Here is a 23,718-nt window from a genome sequence, read left to right on the forward strand (position 1 = left end):
ATATATATATATATATTCAGGATTTTTAGTACTTGTTTATTTAAACATTTAAATTCATATTATTATAAAACAATCATAAAATCATAAATAATCATGTATTTTTAATCATAACTATATAATTATGATTCTTACTACACATAATTAACAATTTCACAATTCTTTACATATTTAGATATATAGTCTATTCAGAACTATATTCAGGAGATGTATTATTATCTATTCAGAATATTAACTATAAATATTCAGAATTTTATCTTCCATATTTATATAATATATATATATATATATATGGATGTCTAACATTTTTTACACATGTATTTTCATATATGTACATAATCTATTCAGAACTCTAACTATACATTCTGTATAAAATTCATATTATTATAAAACAATCATAAAATCATAAATAATCATGTATTTTTAATCATAACTATATAATTATGATTCTTACTACACATAATTAACAATTTCACAATTCTTTACATATTTAGATATATAGTCTATTCAGAACTATATTCAGGATATTTAATCATGTTCTATATATTTAGATGTGTAATTATCTATTCATATTATATATTTAGAATTTTTACTTATACATTTATTTTGTAAATACATTTGATACATTTGTCTGAGTCAGTCAATCAATTCATCAATCATTCCATCGCTCTATTTCTATTAAATGCAAACTAGAGATTTCAGAGATTTTCACAAGTGGACTCCACTGTATATGCAAGTAGTGTATATATACACTGTGTGTATATATATATATATATATATACACACACACAGTATATATAAGTTTTAAATGTATACACTATAATATATATACATATAAAGAAAAAACAGAGACTAAGAAAAGACACAAAACAAGAAAGAAGGAGATCAAAAGAATGAGCATGGAAAGGTAAGTAAGGAATAAGTGAAGGACAGAGAGACCACAGAGGTCAAAAGAAAGAGAGAGAGCGCGCACGTGTTGATATCTAGAAGAACAGGTGATATTTAAAGACTCACAGGGCAAAGCAAAACAAAGAAGCACATGAGTCATCTCCTCAACACACATACACACACTCTCACGGGTCATCTCAGCACCTTAACCTCTATAACAGATACTCAGGACCAGCCCTTTAAAAACAAACGCTTAGGAAAACCATAAACACACACGCACACGCAAATCACACGACATGTCACCACTATTGCAGATTATGCAAGAACATTCAGCTGAAGGGTGAGACGGAGGTGAAATCAAAAGAGAAACTGCAATGCTGCACAGTAAATACTGAATTATTCTTGATGTCCACAAAATGACACTCAAATAAATTAAAAACTAATTAAAGTCCAAGTTTTTACAGCCTAATGATACACAAGCACAGCTGTATGGAAATCACACTGCAGAGCAGACATCATGCTTCTCAAACCATTTCATGGTTTGATTTATGGATCTATATAGTGAACCGTGGCCCTAAAAAGTATCACTTAAGTAACATCAAAATCACCAAAACTTAAAAAAAAAAAAAAAAAAGCATGATTGTCATCACATTAAGCAAAAATATATCAAACCAAGTGGTAACTGTAAAAAAAAAGTTTTCCTCAAAGTTAAAAACCATTTGGGTGTCCAAATAAATACAAATTTTAAACATTATTATTGTAAATTTAATTAAAAAGCTTTTACAAGATTCTTTTTGTGACATGTTTTGCTTGAAAAGTTTGCTATATTTCATTTTATTTCAAGGACACACGTTTTATGTGTGGCCTAAGTGTCCAGAAATTGTACACCAAAAATTTAAAAAAAAAAAAAAAAAAAAAAAAAGCATGATTGTCATCACATTGAGCAAAAATATATCAAACCAAGTGGTAACTGTAAATAAAAGTTTTCCTCAAAGTTAAAAACCATTTGGGTGTCCAAATAAATACAAATTTTAAACATTATTATTGTAAATTTAATTAAAAAGCTTTTACAAGATTCTTTTTGTGACATGTTTTGCTTGAAAAGTTTGCTATATTTCATTTTATTTCAAGGACACACGTTTTATGTGTGGCCTAAGTGTCCAGAAATTGTTTGGGACCACTGTAAAAATGGTGACTTACCGTGGTGAGAACTAAAAGGGGAGTTAGAACAGGTCTCACTCAGGCAGTTCATAGACTCCTTCACATTCATCTTCTCTAAAAGACAAACCAAACAAATATAACATGAGTTATATACAGCAGACATCATGCTTCTCAAACCATTTCATGGTTTGATTTATGGATCTATATAGTGAACCGTGGCCCTAAAAAGTATCACTTAAGTAACATCAAAATCACCAAAACTTAAAAAAAAAAAAAAAAAAGCATGATTGTCATCACATTAAGCAAAAATATATCAAACCAAGTGGTAACTGTAAATAAAAGTTTTCCTCAAAGTTAAAAACCATTTGGGTGTCCAAATAAATACAAATTTTAAACATTATTATTGTAAATTTAATTAAAAAGCTTTTACAAGATTCTTTTTGTGACATGTTTTGCTTGAAAAGTTTGCTATATTTCATTTTATTTCAAGGACACACGTTTTATGTGTGGCCTAAGTGTCCAGAAATTGTTTGGGACCACTGTAAAAATGGTGACTTACCGTGGTGAGAACTAAAAGGGGAGTTAGAACAGGTCTCACTCAGGCAGTTCATAGACTCCTTCACGTTCATCTTCTCTAAAAGACAAACCAAACAAATATAACATGAGTTATATACAGTTTTTTTTCTTGGTAAAAATGTAAAAATCTACATTCATAGCATGTGCTTAACAATTCAAAAGTCAAACGTTTTGTATTGCCACAACTGAAATGTTTTATTAAACTGTGCGTTGTATTCCAGTGCACGCGTGTATGTGTGTGCCATTTCTGTCCCCAGTGCTTGTACAGTGATGCAGTGCACAGAGGAAGTGATTACATCAGGGAGTGTGGCCACTGCTGGGTTATGCAGCAGGTGCCATGTGCTAGCAGGTCCTCTCTCTTACCTCAACACAGCTACATGGCCATGTGTGTTCATATAAACACATACACACAAACACAAGTAATCACCTTCACACGTTCACATGCGTACATGAATGTACAAACTGAATACATCACAGATGTGGTACTCTCTCTAAAAGAGTCATTTTAGTGCTATTCATACCAAGTTGTTTACTCATACGATATGCAGGGATGCATATTAGCACATGATATTGACTTCATTCATGCAGAACATTTGGGTAATATAATATGAAACGAAAGACTAAAACCACAAGTTCTACATAATGTGCGGCTGGAAAGATAGGAGGCCACCACAGCAAAGAGCATAACGGGGACACCATGTACACTTCATGCTTACTTAAAGCAGGGAGGCGGTCGACTTCCATGAGGAAGTCATCTTTAAAGAAGAGGAAGCCCACAATGGAGAAGAGGTAGACCAGGATGATAGCCAGAACAGCTGTGAGGAAGATGGAGCGGCCATTCTTCGTCACACTCCTCATCACATTTAGAAGCGTTTCCTCTCTTCGCACAAGATCAAACAACTAGAGGGAATAGAAGAGAGAAAGAAGATGATATTATAAAAACATGTTGATTAGGAAATTAAATAACTATAAATAATTTATTTAAATTGTCACTGTTCTAAAGCCAAAAAGAAATGATTAATTTAGCATTACATTGATCAAAAGTGACAGTAAAGACTTTTACATTGCTAAAAAAAATTTGTTTCAAATAAATACTGTTCTTTTGAACTTTTCATTCCTCAAAGAATTCTGAAAAAATGTATAACATTTTCCACAAAAATATTATGCAAAACAACTGTTTTCAACATTAATAATAATAAGAATTTTTTCTTGAGCACCAAATTTGCATATTATGAACATTTCTGAAGAATTATGTGACACTGATGACGGGAGAAATGGAAGCTAAACATTCAGCTCTGCCATCACAGGAATAAACTACGTTTTAAAATATATTAAAATAGAACAGTTATTTTAAATATTTTACAATATTACTGTTCTTTTTTTCTGTATTAAATAAATGCAGCCTTGGGGAACATAAGAGATTATCAAAACATAAAAAAAAAAATGCCAACCCCAAACTTTTGAACAGTAGTGCATACACTTTTACAGTAATAAGATTTTTTTTCTTTTGCTGTTAAAAACTAACACAGTCAATAAAATAAACTAGTTGTAATTAACCTCATGATTTTTGTCCAGTTTTTAGAAGCTGGAATGAAACTCAAATAAATACTGTTCTTTTGAACTTTTCATTCCTCAAAGAATTCTGAAAAAATGTATAACATTTTCCACAAAAATATTATGCAAAACAACTGTTTTCAACATTAATAATAATAAGAATTTTTTCTTGAGCACCAAATTTGCATATTATGAACATTTCTGAAGAATTATGTGACACTGATGACGGGAGAAATGGAAGCTAAACATTCAGCTCTGCCATCACAGGAATAAACTACGTTTTAAAATATATTAAAATAGAACAGTTATTTTAAATATTTTACAATATTACTGTTCTTTTTTTCTGTATTAAATAAATGCAGCCTTGGGGAACATAAGAGATTATCAAAACATAAAAAAAAAAAATGCCAACCCCAAACTTTTGAACAGTAGTGCATACACTTTTACAGTAATAAGATTTTTTTTCTTTTGCTGTTAAAAACTAACAGTCAATAAAATAAACTAGTTGTAATTAACCTCATGATTTTTGTCCAGTTTTTAGAAGCTGGAATGAAACAATAAGTATCAGTAAAATAAAACACAATAAATGTATTAAATTATTGTGTTAACTTTTTAATTCATATCTTAAGTTAACGTTATAACTTTGGCAGCCATAAAAATACTCATAAAATTTCTCTTTAAGCAAGCATCCATGGACTACACTTCTAACCTCTAAATGAAATCATTAATTTCATGTATTGCTAAAAATTATACTGGAAAAGGTGTGAAGTCTTACCAGAATACTGTAGAAGAACTCGTGTACGAACAGGCCCAGCATGCAAACGATGACATAACTGACATGCAGAAGGAAGAAGATGTCCAGGATAACTGCTTTGTACCCTCGTGTGAACGTGCCCTCGTTCCCCACAAAACTAACCAGGAACACGATTTTATTCAGCAGCTGTGAAAAGACATTAGAAGATAATGCTATAGCATTAGCATCCTTACAATCACATTAAAATATTCAACTGCCTTCAATTAAAGCACTCTTCTATGGAAGTCCTTTAGGACTTTTTGTAAAGGTAATTACGACTTTGTATCTTACAAGTCAGACTCTTTTTCTTGCAATTACTAGTTTACATTTTACAATTCATAATTTATATCTCGCATTTTTGACTTTTTTTCCTCTGAATTCTGAGTTTACATCTCACAATTCTGTTTTCTGTTTCTACTAAGTTGCAGAAAACATTTGTTTTGCGAGAAAAAGTCAAGAAAAAGGCTTCAATACTTTTGAGTCATATACTGCAGTAATTGAAACACCTAACTATATAAAGCATGCATAGTTGGGAAAATAAATAAGGTTATAAATAAATAACTTCTAAATGAAAGAGAAAATGTTTCCATATCTTTTTCGGCTGACATCAAAGTAAGCGCGTCTTGGTAGAAGCTAGCATGATTAAGCAGACACCAACATGGCCAATTGTGTGACATGCCCTCATCCTCAAAACCCTGAGCAAGTTGAAAGAAAATATATACGAGTTCACTTGCAGTGAGGATACACAGTTTGTGGCGACCACTAGAAGACGTGGCAAGTGGCATGTAGTATGACAGATCCCAGACTCCTAGAATCTGTTTCAGCACATGTCTCTGTTGGTTCTTCATGTGGTGCCATAATGGCTGAGGAGACGCCAGCTTGAGGAGACGCAAACAGACTGACACAACAGAGGGACGTGTCAGCAGTTTGAAGGCTGAAGCTCCAGTTGGCTGGGAGAGAGGCATGAAATCGCTCTCAATTTTTATCTGAACGCACATTAAGCACATCAGCCGCTTCGGTCATCGTAACTGACACTGATGCAAAATGGCAACACTAGTTCCTCTTCTGCCATCTTTCATATTTAGCCAGATATCGAGCGGCTTCTCGTAATTAATTGGTATTAGCGATTAATCAGCGAACATGAGGTGTTAGCGGCTGGTCTTTTCTAATAGGAGTTCAGTTGGTTTATACATTCAAAATACACTTTGACATTTAATCAATTCACGGACGCAGAGTGCTGACGAGCTAAATGAAGCGTGAATGGTTGATAATGAATTTGCCTTACGTTGGCGGCCCCCAGAAGCAGCAGTGTGGGTCCTAAGCCCAGCGTGTAAATAGAACGGAAGATGACGGTGACCAGGAACGCCAGGATACCTCCACGCGGGGGAAGAACAAACAACGTGAAGGTGCTCACAACCACTGCCACCCAAAGCAAGATGGACAAGAATGGTGGCAAGACACCTGAGAGAGAGAACAAAGAACTGCATGAAAACTTTGGGGTGAACTACCCCTTTAAATAATGCCATTATGTGAATATGAATTCAGCTTTATTTCCCCCCCCAAAATTTGTGTTTTCAGTTTAAATTATTCTGAATTCAGTTTTAATAGTTTAAATTTACGTGAAGGTGCTCACAACCACTGCCACCCAAAGCAAGATGGACAAGAATGGTGGCAAGACACCTGAGAGAGAGAACAAAGAACTGCATGAAAACTTTGGGGTGAACTACCCCTTTAAATAATGCCATTATGTGAATATGAATTCAGCTTTATTTCCCCCCCCCAAAATTTGTGTTTTCAGTTTAAATTATTCTGAATTCAGTTTTAATAGTTTAAATTGTATTAATAAAAAAGGATATCTAATCAAATTAATACATAAAACGTTAACAAAACAATAGTAGTAGTTTTAAAATGACATTGCACAATGAAATGTGTTTAAATTCTGTGTTGTCTGTTTTAATTGTTCTGGATTCTGTTTTCTGATTTAATACAAATTTATTATAAAAACATGGTAATCAAATAAAAGCATAAAACTTAAATAAACCATTTAATTAACGTTTTAAAATGTAATCAAATGAAATTTGAACAATTCTTTTCTTTTTTTGGTAAACAAAATTCTGCACAAAAGGTTTTAAAATTTAAACATGCATTAAAAAACAGTGGTATTCCTATAAAAATAATATTTTTTAAAAATGGCATCATTACTTTACTGTACAATATACTGTATATTCCTGTCATAATTTGTTCAAGTTAAACCAAACATTGGCAGAGCTTTGAGTTTCTCCAGATTTTTGAGTTACCTCAAATTTAAATATCAGTCTTTTTGCAGTTTACTATTCACAGTGTATATTCCTACTTATGATTTATTAATCCAAATTTGGAAAATTTTGTGAAATTCCACATTATACAATACATTTCACTATGACTGGATTCCGTGATTCTGTCTGCATTTTCCACAGTTTGGAAACAATAGGGCCATAATTATGCAATTTGTTAATATATTAAAAATCAAAGCCATACCTTCATCTCCATCATCTCCAAATGGGTAGAAAAGAGCGACAGCCAAGTTGATTAGCACAGCCAAGTTAAAGGAGATACTACCCCATAGAGATATATGTTTTGACACCCAGAAAAGTGGTGCATTATCTGCAAACACAAGGCAATACATCAGCATAATGACTCTGACACAGGCTCGAACTGGTGATAAATTGTTACATTGTTTTTTGCACAAAGCAAAACAACCCACTTCTTATTTTCTTCTGCCACCTCATCTCAATGTAGAGGTCATCAAACTGCTGGAAGAAGTCGTTGACCTTGCTGCCCTGGTCGTCTCGCTCTGTTGTAGTGAACACGCGCACTTTTGATTCTTCTGTTAAGTACTCGCAGATGTTAGGCACAGGAAACACGATCTGCTCCATTGTGCGGTCATGGCGGACGATCTGAAATCAATCGTGTTTAACTGATATATTTTGACTTAAATTGTCTGATAAAGGCAATGATAAGTAAATGAGACTTCAAATGTGTCATTAAAGCTATAGAAAAGCCAATAAAGGTGCAAATTAAATGAACGAAGGGAAACAAAGTTATCTCCATAAGTTCTCAAACTGTCATACCTCTATCTGAGCAGTGTGGTTGGCATAGTATAGGAGCGCTGCTTCTCCTTCGATGGTAGGATCTGGGCCAGGTTTCAAACTCTGCTGGAGGTTTTTTCTGTGGCGTGCCAACTGATCATCAAAAACACTTCAGTCAACATGACAGATTCAACAGATTCAGAAACAGCAGCTCAATATCAGGGCATTTCTTCAACTACAGGCACTTTTGGCACTGAGGAGGACTTTAAAAATAATAAACTCTCACTAGTTGATTCGTCAGCTAATAATGTCCATTAGCGGACATGTTTGCATTACAGGAAAATTCTGTCATTTTTGCTCAAAACCATGACTATTTGCTCCACACTTACATTTTCACCTCATCTCAAATTATGTATTGCATTTAATAAGATTGTGTGATTGAAATGCTGGAGGTGGAAATTACATTTCTGGAATAAAATGGCCTATTATTTAGTCTTGTTAAGTTTCATAGCTAGCATTTTATGTATGCTAAATACACGATTAAGTAAAAGCAAAACTGACAGGAATTGTGGAAAGATATCCGACAGACAAAACTCACCCAAAAAATAAAATAAAAAACTTCCCCTTTAAATAATGCCGTTATCCAACTAAATGAGATAAATTATTCAAATCAAATTTGAGATAGATTAAATTTTTTTTTATTAAAAAAAAAAAGATACATTTTTAAAAATGTCTGACTAAAAATGCATGATAAAAATTTGACGACATAACTGGAAATGATGCACTATAAAAACATGCACTTTTTGATGCACTTTTCCTTCTTTTTCTTTATATATCGTGCTTCATCTCAAGCATGCTTTTATCAAAAGTTAGTATACTTGTTTACCATCTAATAATGTCCAGAATTGTTTGTTGTAGATTGTTTGACATTCATAATTTGTGTAAACATGTATAGATATAAATTACAGATACTGTACAAGTCCTAAAAATAGACCTTAATTATTTTATTAAAATAAATATAGAAATGGTTTATGTTTATTTTATTTTGTTAAGATCATCATAGCTTCTAACATGCAATAACTAAACTTTAACATGGATTTTAAAGTTCAATACTTAAAATATGGCTCTGGGACAATGGAACAACACTAAAATAAACATCTATACATCTGAAAAGTAGCAAAAATAAATGGAGGCATTAAAAAAAAGTTTTAACGTTAGCTTCATATACTATAAAGAAAAAGCTATAAATGAATAAATATAGCTAAAAGCCAACCTCTAAGACTTTAAAGTGTTTGAAGTTGCAGCAACACCCATTAGTCTATTAGTGACACATTGGTGACTTGGCTAACACAAATCATATTAGCAATTTAGCAGTTTCATAATGCCAATGCAACCCCTGGATGAGTCAATTCATAAGGGGTCAGGACTGATCAATCTGATTACTTCAAAATCAAAACATTTTAAGAGCTGCCTACGCAGAGGAACTCTGATGTTTATCTCAATGACTGAATACCCGCAGCGATGTGGCCAAGATGCATTAGTGAGACACAGGAACCAGAGACAACCTAATCAAAAACAGCGGTCTGAAAATCATTTCCAACAGATGACGGATCAAAGGGCAAGGAACGATCAATGACGCTCTGCAAGATGCAAGCAATTCATTTAAGTAAAGAACCATCTCGCGGTTTATACATACAGATGCCTGCTTAGTCTATTGAATCAAACTAGTTACCTTTCTATTAAGCAACAAGTCTGAAAGGAAGGCGGACACTCTTTAACCTCTAAAAAGGATGTGTCCTTGAGGCAAACAAGTAATCATTCCACACCCTCAGTGTCCCTTTATCACATAATGGCCTTAATGCAGTAAACGGGAGCGAGGGATTCTCACAGGCTGGAGGAGCACAAAAGATGTGCGCCACTTGAGACACCAAGAAGGTGAAATCACTTTGTCTCCTTATTGACGTCTAAGCCACGTTTGCTCCAAAAATGTTCACAGTGTCCTTTTCATTTCAGATCAAAGCTAACATCAGGAATCTGTTTATAAGAGCTGGAAGAGAGCAAGGCACGCAATAGAGAGCTAAACTGACATCAAATAATGTCATTTACTTTGTCATGTACCAAGTAAACACAGGAGGATCTTGTATTTGGCAGCTGTTTTTTTTTTTAGCACTGGAGCTAACACAGTCTAAAGCAACTATATCAACAGTGCAGAACAAATAAAAAGAAATTAAAACCACAGGAGAAAAAGGACATGGGAATGTTCTTCGTGAAAACCGCTTACAGTATCATCATTCAGTTTAAAGGGGTCATATGATGCAATTTCAAGTTTTCCTTTCTCTTTGGAGTGTTACAAGCTGTTCGTGCATAGATAAGATCCCTAAAGTTGCAAAGACTAAAGTCTCAAACCCTTTATAAAAATATATTTTTTTAATAAAGTTTATTAAGTTCTTTATAAAAGTTACGACTTGTCCACGCCCTCCTAAAACGCATCGTTTAAACACACCCCCACATGTCTACGTCACATAGACACCGTCATAACACCTCCCAAATGTTTACACAAAGAAAGAAGGTGTAACTTTGATTCTCGCTGTAGTATTGTTGCTGCTGCCGCCGCCATGTTGTGGAGACGCTGTATGTTTCGTTGTGAAAGTGAAACTACTTTGATTGGTCTTCCAAAAGAGTACACAACTAGAATTCAGTGGTTAAGTTGTATTTACAACACTGTTCCAGAACAGTTCAACCCAAATATTCAGATGTGTGCAGCACATTTTACGGAGGACTGTTTCCTGAACTTGGGAGAGTAGACTACAATGCCGGCTGTGCACAAAGGTTGCTTCTATAAAGTGGGGCAGTTCCAACTTTGCAAGGACAGTCTGGCACTTCTGACTCACAGCCTGTATGTACGTTTTCATATTTAAAGAATTTGCCACTGACGATTCAAACGCGAGTTTTGAGCAGTGTAGAGTAGCGCTTGTTGTTTGTCGTTTCTCCGATCACAAATGCAGACATGGTTTTATGTTTACGTGGCGCGATGCAACGCAACACGTAAAAAGACAGTACAAGTCATTATAATCAGTAATTATGTTACCCCACTGGATGCAAGAAATGCTTTGTTTGTAATGGGTTTTAATGGTTTAGTCTCGTCGCGCTGGGACACGGCATCACAGTATGGTAAGGAGCGTAACATTTCCGTCACATGCTTGAGGTATTCGGCCAATCACAACGCACTGCTGGCCAATCAGAGCACACCTCGCTTTTCAGACCGATGAGCTTTGTAAAAATCGACACGTTTCAGAAAGGCTGGGCATAGAGGAGAAACAATAATGTACAGTAGATCTGTAAAGTTGCAAAGACTAAAGTCTCAAAACCAAAGAGATATTCTTTATAAAAGTTAAGAGTTAACTACGCCTACCTAAAACGGCTCGTTCTAACACGCCCCACATACCTACGTCACGATCTGTAATTAATAATAACCATTTAATCAGAGTTTAAGCATTTCTTAAATTAATTTGTTTATTTCTTTCTCACTGTCAGCAAGACGAGAAGATAAGGACTTATTCTTTTGACTCCCTCTCCTTCTCTCTCTGTATGACTCTTATGTCCTCAGGCCCTACTTGTTTTCTACAAGTGAGAAACTACACAGAAAAATGAGACTGACAAACATTGTGCAGATGGTCCAACTGATGCAAAACCTCCCCAACCAGATCATACAGCCATAGGCCAAAGTTTCTCAAACCGGTGTCCATATAAAATAGCCAGAGGGTCCAAGTAAAAGTCTTGAATTTTGAACAAAAATCTCACCGAAAACTATGGCAAGAGTTTTCCATGAGATTCATTATACCAGGAAAGCTAACAGCGAGAGAACTACTGTATGCACACTTGCACTTTCTTTCAGTCATCTGTGTGAGTGTGTTTCGAAAAACACAGATAGACGAACACCTGAGGTTAAGTCATTATGAAAGCAGCCAGTTAGATAGAAATAAACTGTCTAGCAGATGGCTGAGCCTGTCAAGAAATCGTGTGGAAGTGAAAGAGAAGACTGAAACTGAGAAATGCACAACTAGCTTGAGGATTTCCTCACAAGACACCTTAACCCTTCCTTAAGAAGAATTTTTCTATTTTTACAAAAATTAACTTAATATTATACTTATTATTATTAATATTATATTATACTGGATTGCCATTATTATTATTAAAGGCCTTTTTAAACAAAACTATAGACTCAGCTGAAGGAAAACAAAGCCTCACAATGTAACACTTTTACGAGTGTAAAACCTGCATACATTTCAAACATACATTCATACATTATTTTGTTCTTTTTCCTTAAAAGGAACATGAAAAATTCTTGTGATTAACCATGATTAGTTTTTATAATCTATTATTTTTTCATCGTTACAGATTTAATCTCATATTATACTAGATATTTGATTTAGCTTACACTGCATTTTGGAATATTATATATCGCTTAAAGAGCAGGTCATATGGGTTTTTGAAAATATATATCTTTTGCAGTTTATAACGTAGCTATCCTTAAATGAAAACATTCTGCAAAGTTGATGATCAAAAAAGTGCATGATAAATAAAGATATTGTCTCTCAAAAGAGAGAGTCGATTCTTAATCGCCTTAACGAGTCGTCATATTTTCGAATCTTATGTCTGTTACCGCTATACGTCACTGGGTAACACATTTGCATAATCCCCGCCTGCCCGCGAGTCTGACCTGCCCACAAACACTTCTGCTAGTTAGTGTGTTTACATCATGTCTAGAAGAGCTTTGTGTTCATTGATACCACAGAAATACAATTTGAACCTTTTGTTGTGTGCTCATCATTTTACGGAGGACTTCTCTAATCTTGGCTTTTATCTTCATCGGCTTCTGAATCACAACGCACTGCTGGCCAATCAGAGCACACCTCGCTTTTCAGACCGATGAGCTTTGTAAAAATCGACACGTTTCAGAAAGGCTGGGCATAGAGGAGAAACAATAATGTACAGTAGATCTGTAAAGTTGCAAAGACTAAAGTCTCAAAACCAAAGAGATATTCTTTATAAAAGTTAAGAGTTAACTACGCCTACCTAAAACGGCTCGTTCTAACACGCCCCACATACCTACGTCACGATCTGTAATTAATAATAACCATTTAATCAGAGTTTAAGCATTTCTTAAATTAATTTGTTTATTTCTTTCTCACTGTCAGCAAGACGAGAAGATAAGGACTTATTCTTTTGACTCCCTCTCCTTCTCTCTCTGTATGACTCTTATGTCCTCAGGCCCTACTTGTTTTCTACAAGTGAGAAACTACACAGAAAAATGAGACTGACAAACATTGTGCAGATGGTCCAACTGATGCAAAACCTCCCCAACCAGATCATACAGCCATAGGCCAAAGTTTCTCAAACCGGTGTCCATATAAAATAGCCAGAGGGTCCAAGTAAAAGTCTTGAATTTTGAACAAAAATCTCACCGAAAACTATGGCAAGAGTTTTCCATGAGATACATTATACCAGGAAAGCTAACAGCGAGAGAACTACTGTATGCACACTTGCACTTTCTTTCAGTCATCTGTGTGAGTGTGTTTCGAAAAACACAGATAGACGAACACCTGAGGTTATGTCATTATGAAAGCAGCCAGTTAGATAGAAATAAACTGTCTAGCAGATGGCTGAGCCTGTCAAGAAATCGTGTGGAAGTGAAAGAGAAGACTGAAACTGAGAAATGCACAACTAGCTTGAGGATTTCCTCACAAGACACCTTAACCCTTCCTTAAGAAGAATTTTTCTATTTTTACAAAAATTAACTTAATATTATACTTATTATTATTAATATTATATTATACTGGATTGCCATTATTATTATTAAAGGCCTTTTTAAACAAAACTATAGACTCAGCTGAAGGAAAACAAAGCCTCACAATGTAACACTTTTACGAGTGTAAAACCTGCATACATTTCAAACATACATTCATACATTATTTTGTTCTTTTTCCTTAAAAGGAACATGAAAAATTCTTGTGATTAACCATGATTAGTTTTTATAATCTATTATTTTTTCATCGTTACAGATTTAATCTCATATTATACTAGATATTTGATTTAGCTTACACTGCATTTTGGAATATTATATATCGCTTAAAGAGCAGGTCATATGGGTTTTTGAAAATATATATCTTTTGCAGTTTATAACGTAGCTATCCTTAAATGAAAACATTCTGCAAAGTTGATGATCAAAAAAGTGCATGATAAATAAAGATATTGTCTCTCAAAAGAGAGAGTCGATTCTTAATCGCCTTAACGAGTCGTCATATTTTCGAATCTTATGTCTGTTACCGCTATACGTCACTGGGTAACACATTTGCATAATCCCCGCCTGCCCGCGAGTCTGACCTGCCCACAAACACTTCTGCTAGTTAGTGTGTTTACATCATGTCTAGAAGAGCTTTGTGTTCAAGGATACCACAGAAATACAATTTGAACCTTTTGTTGTGTGCTCATCATTTTACGGAGGACTTCTCTAATCTTGGCTTTTATCTTCATCGGCTTCTGATCTTCTTAATTTGGACTAACAAGCTCTCCGAACCACAACCTGCAAGTACGACTGATACGTTATGTGCACATTTCAATTGAGTGCTCAAAATATAAATTTTTTTTTGCTAGTATGTGATGTATACTTAGTGCAGCTTTAGGTTTCCAGGTAAAGCACGATATTACGGTCTTACTGAAATAGTTCTGATAATTCGCTGTGAACCCGCTATTTCCTAGGAATGTCTTGATTAATGTAGACTGACGTTGTTCTAATAATTACTTTGTTTAATAATAAAGAACGTAGTGTAGCGCACAGACTTTATAATCAATGTGAAATTGCAGTTTATTTTGCTGCACCGGCAGTTATAGGGTTAATGCGGGAGAGACGAGTGAGTTAGTTAGGCTGCTGCGCCTGTGATACAGCTGTTCTGCATTCTGATTAAAAGTTAAGACACAGCATCTTTTGTCTGGCGTTCTTCAAACATTACAGTAGACATATAGCACTCGGCTAACTTATCCACCATTACTGTTTTAAGTGTTTAACGTTACAGTTTAGCAGCTAAACTTTAGCTGTGGGCACGATTCGCTTGCATAATTGTTTTTGTATTTTATGCCATTACTTTAAGAACAGATTGGAGCACTATATTATTGTTCTATGTAAAGGTGCTTTGTCAATGGTAGTGCTCCAAATTACTGGTAGTTTATCAATAATTTTATTGCATTCTGAATCCAGATCGTCTGTGCTTTTCTCTCATCAACTGTGCAAAAATCCCTGGCCGAATTACCTACTGTTTTTTGACAAAAACCAAGGTTTTGTGGTAATTTAACTTAACCGAATCCACATCTCTGAGTTTACAAGAAGATATAAATTCAAAATTCACTGTTTAAATCCTTTTTGACCACTGCCAAACACTGTACAGTAACTACGCTGTAATTTGCATGCATATTTATTACTGAAATGCTACTAGAACAGTATATAACAACTGCACCACTACAGTGAACGGGAACTGTTAAGAACAAAAAGAAGAAAGACTGGCCACATGAGCAACATGTTACCAGGTTCGCAGGATCTCAGAACTCATTTCTCTGTGAACAAATTGCCATCTGAATCCATGAGTTTTATCACTGAGGTGCCTTGTACATGTATTTTTACAGATGTTCACATGAGAAACAATTACCATCCGAATAGGGCTTATGAGTGTCATGTACAGAAAAAATATAAACCCCACACACATTATTTCATTCACTTTCCTTAAAAAATAAACTGAAAATTCATGTGATGAACCACAATCAGTTGTCTACCAAATATTAAATTTTAAAGGTTTAACAAAGCCTCCCAAGTACCCCCTAATGTACATACACATACAGACCAAGGTGAGAATCACTGGTAAAGTGCACAGTGTTTTGCAGTGAGCATTTAAATCTTACCTGATGGGCCAGGATGTAGATGTTGTGGCCAACATCTTTAGGTCTGGTCTGATCTGATGTCTCTTGATCAATCTCACTCTCTTCTCCTTGAACGTAAGCCTCCTTGATCACGTCAATCTATAGATGTGACACCAGATCATCACTTTAATTATGGCAAAGAACAGGCATGTTTTGGCTGATAAGAGATGATGTAAACTATATTCATTAACTATATACATAACAGCAGTACTATTGCATAATATTAGCTCACCAGTTCATTGGGTCTCATCTTGTACAGGATCTTCTCTGCATTCTCACTGTCATGACGACTTTCCATGATGGCCAGAAGAAGTTCAGATGCATTGTTCTGATTTTTCATGGCAAAGATGAGAGCATTTTTTTAATTAAATTACTGTGAAGTAAAGAATGTTTGCATATTTTCCTCCTGGAGATAAATGTGCATATGCTTTTACATGCCAAATCAAAAATTTGCAATGCTTCAGAACATTCTGTTATCTGTAAAATTGCATTATACATCAATTGCTTTCTTATTCAAACTACGTGAGTAAATGCAACAAATAAGTACCTTCAGCTCCAGCACAAGGTCAAGTCGGTTCTTCCCCAGCGGATCAATTGGATTCACAATGAGAGCGATGATGATGTCAATGCCGTTTGACTCATGCCTGGCTATGCATGACTGCGGAGGAGGAAATACACAATCTATGATCCCAAACAAAGTCTTAGATATATAGAAAATACTTTTTTTTTGCATAACCATTAATAAAGCTAGAAATATGTTCAGTTATGATACCAATCTGTGGAAACAGATTTGTTCCCTTTTTTTCCAATGAGTATGATGTTTCAATACCTGGGTTTCCATGGCCTGGTTCTAAATTATTATTAGATATCATTATAGTATTTTTTTTATATTTTGAACAGCTTTTATTTTTATATTTTCAGTTTTCATTTTAAGTTTTAGCAATTATTTATCTGCTTGTCTTTTTTTTATATATATATATTTATATTTGTTTTAGTTTTAGTAATTTTAGTACTTTATTTTAATTTATTTTTAAGTTTCTCATGAAATATTTATATTTTATTTCACTTTTATTCTTTTATTTTATTACACTTTTATTACATTTCTACAATTTTCAATAGTCTCAGACAAAATAACAGCACTGTATGGCATTAAACTAAGAGATTAAAATGACTTATTATTACATAATCATTAATAATAAGTATGAACTAAGGATGAGTTAAAACATATATTAATCAAAAACTAACATCAAGTATGACATAATATGAATTTATGTGAGAATAATGACCACCTTGACTACATGTTTGTAAGTTATTGTATTAATTAACACTTTGGGGAAAGTTTTCACACATTAATTCATATGACTCATGTCACAGTTAAGGTTCTTGATTAGAACATGCCTTAACTCATCATTACCTCATACTTAAATCAGGTATTAGTACATATTATTCATGTACTGTTACTGTAAAGTGTTACCCTCGGATTCAGTTTTCCATGTGGAATAAGATTTGTCCCCATTTTCCAAAAAGGATGCCGTTTCAATACCTGGTTTTCGTGGCAAGGTCCCTGGCAGTACTCTGTGATGGTCTCTAGTGTCTGTTTGACCAGGTCCACATTCCTCTCATTAATGTAGAGCCCCAGCAGCCCCAGTCCTCCTGTCGTACTGCCACAGATACAGTCAAGAAACTGCAGCGTCTCACACACCAGGTTATAATTGGTTTTGTTGTTCTGATCTCGCAGAAAATTCTGTATACAAAAGAACAAAAAGATTTGGACAAACAACACAAGTTAAGTCCTGAGTGGCAGTAAATGGTATCTCTATTCAGACAGACTCGTCCATACTAGGTCGCTTGAGATTTTGATCTCCACAGCAAAACATGTTTACTTTTCAAACATCAAGGCGATTTTTCTTCTCACAATGGAACACACTTATTTAAAGCCCTCTGATTTGCTGACACGGTGAAGGCAGCATCAATGGATTTGACTTCTAAGCACACCATGTACCAGTTCACATTGCGGTGTTTAACACAAGTAATACACTAAAATGATTAATAGCCAAAACAAACTACAGCTGAACAAAACCAGACCAATAAAAATGAATTGCATCACCTGCAAGTCCCTGTTATGATTCTCACAGAGCAGCTGAAGGAAACGTAAGATGGGTTTCATGATGGCGATGGCCTGGCTCATCTGGGTCTCCTCCACCACCTCCTCCATCCCATCCACTCCCGATCCCATCGGCTCTATCTCGGGGTCCACGTCCCGGCGAAAGGTGCTGTAGGCTTTGGAGGTGACCGAGGAGGCGTCTTTAAGCTGACCCCGAATGTCTTCTCTGAGGTGCAAGGAGTCTCGAACTTCATAGGACACAAGATATTTGAGATTACTAAACTGTTATTTATAGTTTTTACTGGATCAGTGTTACTTTATTATTTACATATTTTTATAGTATTTATACATTTTTTAAATTAGCTTTTATATGATCAGTTTTGATTTTTATTGTAGTATTTTCATGTGCTTTTTATATTTATTATCTTTCTATTTAGCTTTAATGCCTTTTTTCAGTTTTAGTTTTAGTAATTTTAGTACTTCTGTATGAGATGTAAACTAATATTTATGAACATTTGCAGTACATTATTTAAAATTCAACTGAAATTCTTGTTGAAGTTGTTATTCATACTAGTTACTGTTTGCACTACTGACAAAATACATTTAGGTACAGTAATATCACACAATTAAGAGCTGTGATTCGGTCATAAGCATAATATTGATATTGATTTCATACAATAACATGAGGTTCATATTTAAACTTTAGACAATATTGAAATTATGTCAACAGTTTCAAACAAAGCCACAGGAGAATTAATGGTTGCAGGTCTCCAATCAACACACATTAATACCGTTTCTAAATGAATCAGTGTAATTGATCGAGTTGGTTTGTTAAATGTTTTTTCCCCAAAGAAAAACTGCAGTGCTTTACAAATATAGGACAGGATGAGCTAAATAATCTTATCACTGCATCTAAACCAACAACATGCCTATTAGATTCTGTACCCACCAAATTACTACAAGAGTTGTTACCTGTAGCAGAAGAACCGCTTCTCAATATTATTAACTCATCGTTATCTTTAGGTCACGTCCCAAAACCATTCAAGCTGGAGGTTATTACGCCTCTTATTAAGAAACCACAACTAGATCCTAATGAACTGGCAAATTACAGACCCATTTTAAATCTTTCGTTTATGTCTAAAATTTTAGAAAAACTTGTCTGCTCAATTGTGCTCCTTCTTGCAAAAAAATGATCTCTATGAAGAATTTCATTTAAATTTAATTTAAATTACAAATGACTTTCTTCTTGCGTCAGACCAAGGCTTCATTTCATTGCTAGTTTTACTTGATCTTAGTGCTGCATTCGACACTATAGATCATGACATACTCATAGATTGATTACAAAACTATACAGGTATTCAAGGGCAGGCTTTAAGATGGTTTAGATCCTACCTGTCCGATCGCTACCACTTTGTTTACTTAAATGGGGAGTCATCTCAATTATCACCAGTAAAGTATGGAGTGCCACAAGGATCTGTCCTAGGTCCTCTGCTATTTTCAATAAACATGTTACCCCTTGGTAATATTATTAGAAAATACGGAATTAGTTTCCATTGTTATGCTGATGATACTCAACTATATATCTCAACAAGACCAGATAAAACTTTAAATTACTACCAGGTCAAGAAAATATGATCATATTACCCCAATTTTACAGTCTCTGCAATGGTTACCTATTAAGTTCCGTATCAGTTACAAAATATTATTACTTACCTACAAGGCCCTTAATGGTTTAGCTCCTGCGTACCTAACTAGCCTTCTACCATGCTACAATCCATCACACTCCCTAAGGTCGCAAAACTCTGGACTTTTGGTAGTACCTAGGATAGCAAAGTCCACTAAAGGAGGTAGAGCTTTTTCACATTTGGCTCCCAAACTCTGGAATAGCCTTTATGATTCCAGACACACTCTCTCGGTTTAAATCTAGATTAAACACATCTCTTTGGCCAAGCATTGAACAAATAATTTTTGCTTGGTTGGAACAGCAGCTATGCTAATTATGTCTCTATTTGTTTCTCTGTTTCTGCCACGGGATTGACAGCCGTTACAAAGACCTGAGATGACCGAACACCTGAGAAGAGATGATGCAAACCCCTCAGAGGACCTCAGATGACGCCAACCCTGAAACAACCAAAACTACCAAATTTTGCTACAAGTTTGATTGCAACATACAATCATTGCTGTTAATAGTGTTTATTGTCTGTTTGATTACGTCATTAACTGAATTTTACCGTACATTTCTGCCATATGTACATCAATTTGACAGTCACCACTGACAAGCTACTACTAAATAAATTGTAGAAACTTAATGTTCTGTAAAGCTGCTTTGCAACGATTTGTATCGTGAAAAGCTCTATACAAATAAACTTGAATTGAATTCACTGTGGTTCGTTGCTGAACAAATCAGTATTTTTGAATCAATCAAATGATTCACCAGGCAAATGATTAAACCAAGTGTGTTCCAGAATGAATCACTGTTGAGTCAGTCAAATGAATTACTTAAGGGAATGAATCAATGATTCACTCATAAAGACCCATAATGATCGACTAACATCCTGAATATTTAGAGAACGTGTTCCCCTCAATGTTTATAGTAAGCAACTGCCACTATTATTTTCCTTCAATAAATCACACATTTTTGGACAATGTACTGATTGAGTCCTCTACAACGTGCTAGAGAATTGATACATCTATTCAAAGTCATCCACAGCACATTGTAGGTACTGATATCGAGAGAAAATATTATTTTTAGTTTTTGGATGTATATTTAGGCACATTTGAAGCTTATTCAAAACTTGAGTGGTCAACAATATTTCTCTTTATGAAATGATCATTTCTCATGCATTACACGAGGTGAACTTGAAATCTTTTCTCTTTCGATGAAGTGTTAAAAAGAACAAGCAGGTCTTTGATAAGGTGGCAGCGACCCCTCACATGACGCAGCAGTTGAAATGGGGACAGATACTATTCATATGCCTGATAGTCTCTTCATTTACGCTGCCTCAGGCCAGAACTGCACTCACATGAACAGCTATGCATTAAGGCACACTTGTTTGTGATAAATTAAGGTATGTCACGTTCATGAATCTTGGGCTGTCAAATAATTGTCACAAATAATCTTTGCTTATATATGTATATGTATGTATGTGTGTGTGTGTGTATATATATATATATAGGGGTGTAATGGTACACATATCGTGTACCAAACGGTTCACGGGCAAATTCCAAATGGAAGGGATCAATTCCTATCCCCTTGGAGTGAGCAGGGCACGTGCGTGCCATTATGTAGTCACCGTGCTGCGTTGTTATGGGAATGACTAATGACGTGTGTGTGTGTATATATATGGGTGTAACAGTACGCGTAACACAGGCAAATTCCAAATGGAAGTGATCAATTCCTATCCCCTTGGAGTGAGCAGGGCACATGCGTGCCATTATGTAGTCACCGTGCTGCGTTGTTATGGGAATATCCCAACTGAAGATAATGAGGAAATTACATCGCTCCCTTTGCCAAGTGCATTCCAAACGACTACAAAATGGCACGCACGTGCCCTGCTCACTCCAAAGTCCCCACTCCAAGGGGATAGGAATTGATCACTTCCATTTGGAATTTGCCTGTGTTACGCGTACTGTTACACCCATATATATACACACACACACGTCATTAGTCTGCTAAATAAATGCATAAATAAATATCAAATCAATCAATACATTATTAAAATCAACAAAAAGGCAGTCTAGATTTCCTTAAAGGCACAATATGTAAGTTTTTGCTGCTATGAAGGAGAATGGAACGATGGGAGATGTCGTTTTCACCATCATGGAATTCACGAATCATGTTCAATATTTCATATTTACAAATACTTGGGAACTTTTGGGATAACGTAAGTACAGAACTCCATGAAATATATTACACTGAGCAAGTTGTTTTTGGATATTTTATTACTAAAATCTTACATACTGTGCCTTTTAATTATTATTGTTTATATTGTTCTTTTGCTATTAGGGTGAAATACATTGAAACATTTCTTTACCGTTTTAATATTCACTATGCTTTTGTAAATCTTTTTCTCATGTTTAGACAGAAAGAACCTGAGAGAAAGTGGACGTATACCTTTTTTATGTCTGATTCCAGAGCCCTCGCCCTCCTCCTCTCTCTTCCTGCAGCTGAGCTCAAACATGTTGACTGACACACTGGAGCGGATCTCTTTCTGCGCCAGCTCCATTCGATCATAGAAGACCTTGAAGAACTTCTCAGACTTCTTCTGCTTGTGCAGCTGACTGTAGAAAGAGTTCTGCAGGGAGACATGCAGAAAATGACTAGTGGTCGACCGATATATGGCCTATTTGGCATTTTTCAAATATCGGCATTGGCCGATAAGTTTTTCTGTTTGGCCGATGCGTTCGAGGCGGGACTTTTATTTTGACGGCGCTGAGAGCAGCAGCGCCTGAGCACACAGTGCTCACGTTCTCCCTCTTGTTCGCTGTCGTCGTTAACTGTTCTGTCTAATAGGGATAAAAGTCTGTCTAATAATCCGATAGAACTGTTAAACAAAGGATTTAAAATGTATACAAATAGTATTATAACAATTGTTTTTATATTATTAGTAATAGAAAGGCAAACATTATAATACTTTCTCGTTTGCCGTCAGCATTCAGCAAATATGCATTTACATTATTTAAACAAATCTTTGAATGGCTAATGAAAATAAAATTTCACAAACCTTGCAAACTTGTTGTGCGATCTTGTGAAGTGTGTTCTCTGCGTGACTTTTGGTCTGTGCTAATTGAATGCTTCAAAAATTAAATTCGTGATTTCAAATTATGCTGCGCTTTATGCATTTGCCCACTGTCATATCAATGTCATTTTCACTTTGTGCTGTTTGTAAAATGAGTGTTACCTTGGCTTTATTTGAAAAAATATGATTCCCAATGCACACAAACTTCCCAGAATACTGAGTGCTCTGTTGGTTACAGTTTACTTCCTTTTTAATTATATTTTTATCAAATATGTATTTATTTGTGGAAAATACTTTGTCATCTAAAGTATAAGTATGTTTATTTTACAAATTTATTTTTAATCCATTTTCAAATTATTTCAAATTTCTTAAATATTAATTAAAATAAATACAATTATATCGGCTTTATATCGGCCACCCTGCTTTCCAAGATATCGGCATCGGCTATCAAAAAAACATTATCAGTCGACCACTAAAAATGACATCACCTGAATCTTACAGATGTCCCGTTGTGAATGTGTGTCCTGTTTATACCTGAATCTGTGTATTTCCTCCTCTCAGGAGTGCAATGCCCAGTAAAATGCTCTCCTCAAAGATACGGTCGTTCTTAGTGCTGACGATGAGGTCGATGACCAGCTCGGATGCTCCAACGTTGTCCAGAGCACATTGGATGTCTACTACGCTAGTGCCTGGCTTATCAGAGTCCTGTCCTGGAGAACCACCTATGTACACACACAGAACACTGTTGAGTCAGGTATGAGATGAGCAGAAGTTGGGCGAGGGGATGTATATGGTGAGCCAACAGTGCTTTTGCTGATGGTCATTTATGAGACGTACCTCCAGAGGAAGAGCTGTTCCCGCCAGTGTACT

General features: G+C 35.1%; 1 protein-coding gene across 1 annotated transcript in view; it reads right to left on the reverse strand.

The window, feature by feature from the left end:
- Nucleotides 1–23,718, reverse strand: part of itpr2 (inositol 1,4,5-trisphosphate receptor, type 2) — a 93,147-nt gene that overhangs the window by 11,839 nt on the left and 57,590 nt on the right. Inside the window, exons 42-56 of the mRNA XM_016236278.1 lie at nucleotides 23,686–23,716; nucleotides 23,383–23,570; nucleotides 22,224–22,404; nucleotides 18,113–18,357; nucleotides 17,549–17,749; nucleotides 16,553–16,663; nucleotides 16,238–16,333; nucleotides 15,988–16,104; nucleotides 8,080–8,190; nucleotides 7,713–7,905; nucleotides 7,487–7,612; nucleotides 6,255–6,430; nucleotides 4,952–5,116; nucleotides 3,339–3,522; nucleotides 2,086–2,160 (exon numbers count right to left, since the gene is read on the reverse strand). Coding sequence (XP_016091764.1) covers nucleotides 2,086–2,160; nucleotides 3,339–3,522; nucleotides 4,952–5,116; nucleotides 6,255–6,430; nucleotides 7,487–7,612; nucleotides 7,713–7,905; nucleotides 8,080–8,190; nucleotides 15,988–16,104; nucleotides 16,238–16,333; nucleotides 16,553–16,663; nucleotides 17,549–17,749; nucleotides 18,113–18,357; nucleotides 22,224–22,404; nucleotides 23,383–23,570; nucleotides 23,686–23,716 — 2,200 coding nt within the window. The remainder of the gene's footprint in view (nucleotides 1–2,085; nucleotides 2,161–3,338; nucleotides 3,523–4,951; nucleotides 5,117–6,254; nucleotides 6,431–7,486; nucleotides 7,613–7,712; nucleotides 7,906–8,079; nucleotides 8,191–15,987; nucleotides 16,105–16,237; nucleotides 16,334–16,552; nucleotides 16,664–17,548; nucleotides 17,750–18,112; nucleotides 18,358–22,223; nucleotides 22,405–23,382; nucleotides 23,571–23,685; nucleotides 23,717–23,718) is intronic.

Source organism: Sinocyclocheilus grahami, unplaced genomic scaffold, assembly GCF_001515645.1.
Source record: "Sinocyclocheilus grahami isolate Dianchi unplaced genomic scaffold, SAMN03320097.WGS_v1.1 scaffold487.1, whole genome shotgun sequence".
In the NCBI taxonomy this organism is placed as follows: domain Eukaryota; kingdom Metazoa; phylum Chordata; class Actinopteri; order Cypriniformes; family Cyprinidae; genus Sinocyclocheilus; species Sinocyclocheilus grahami.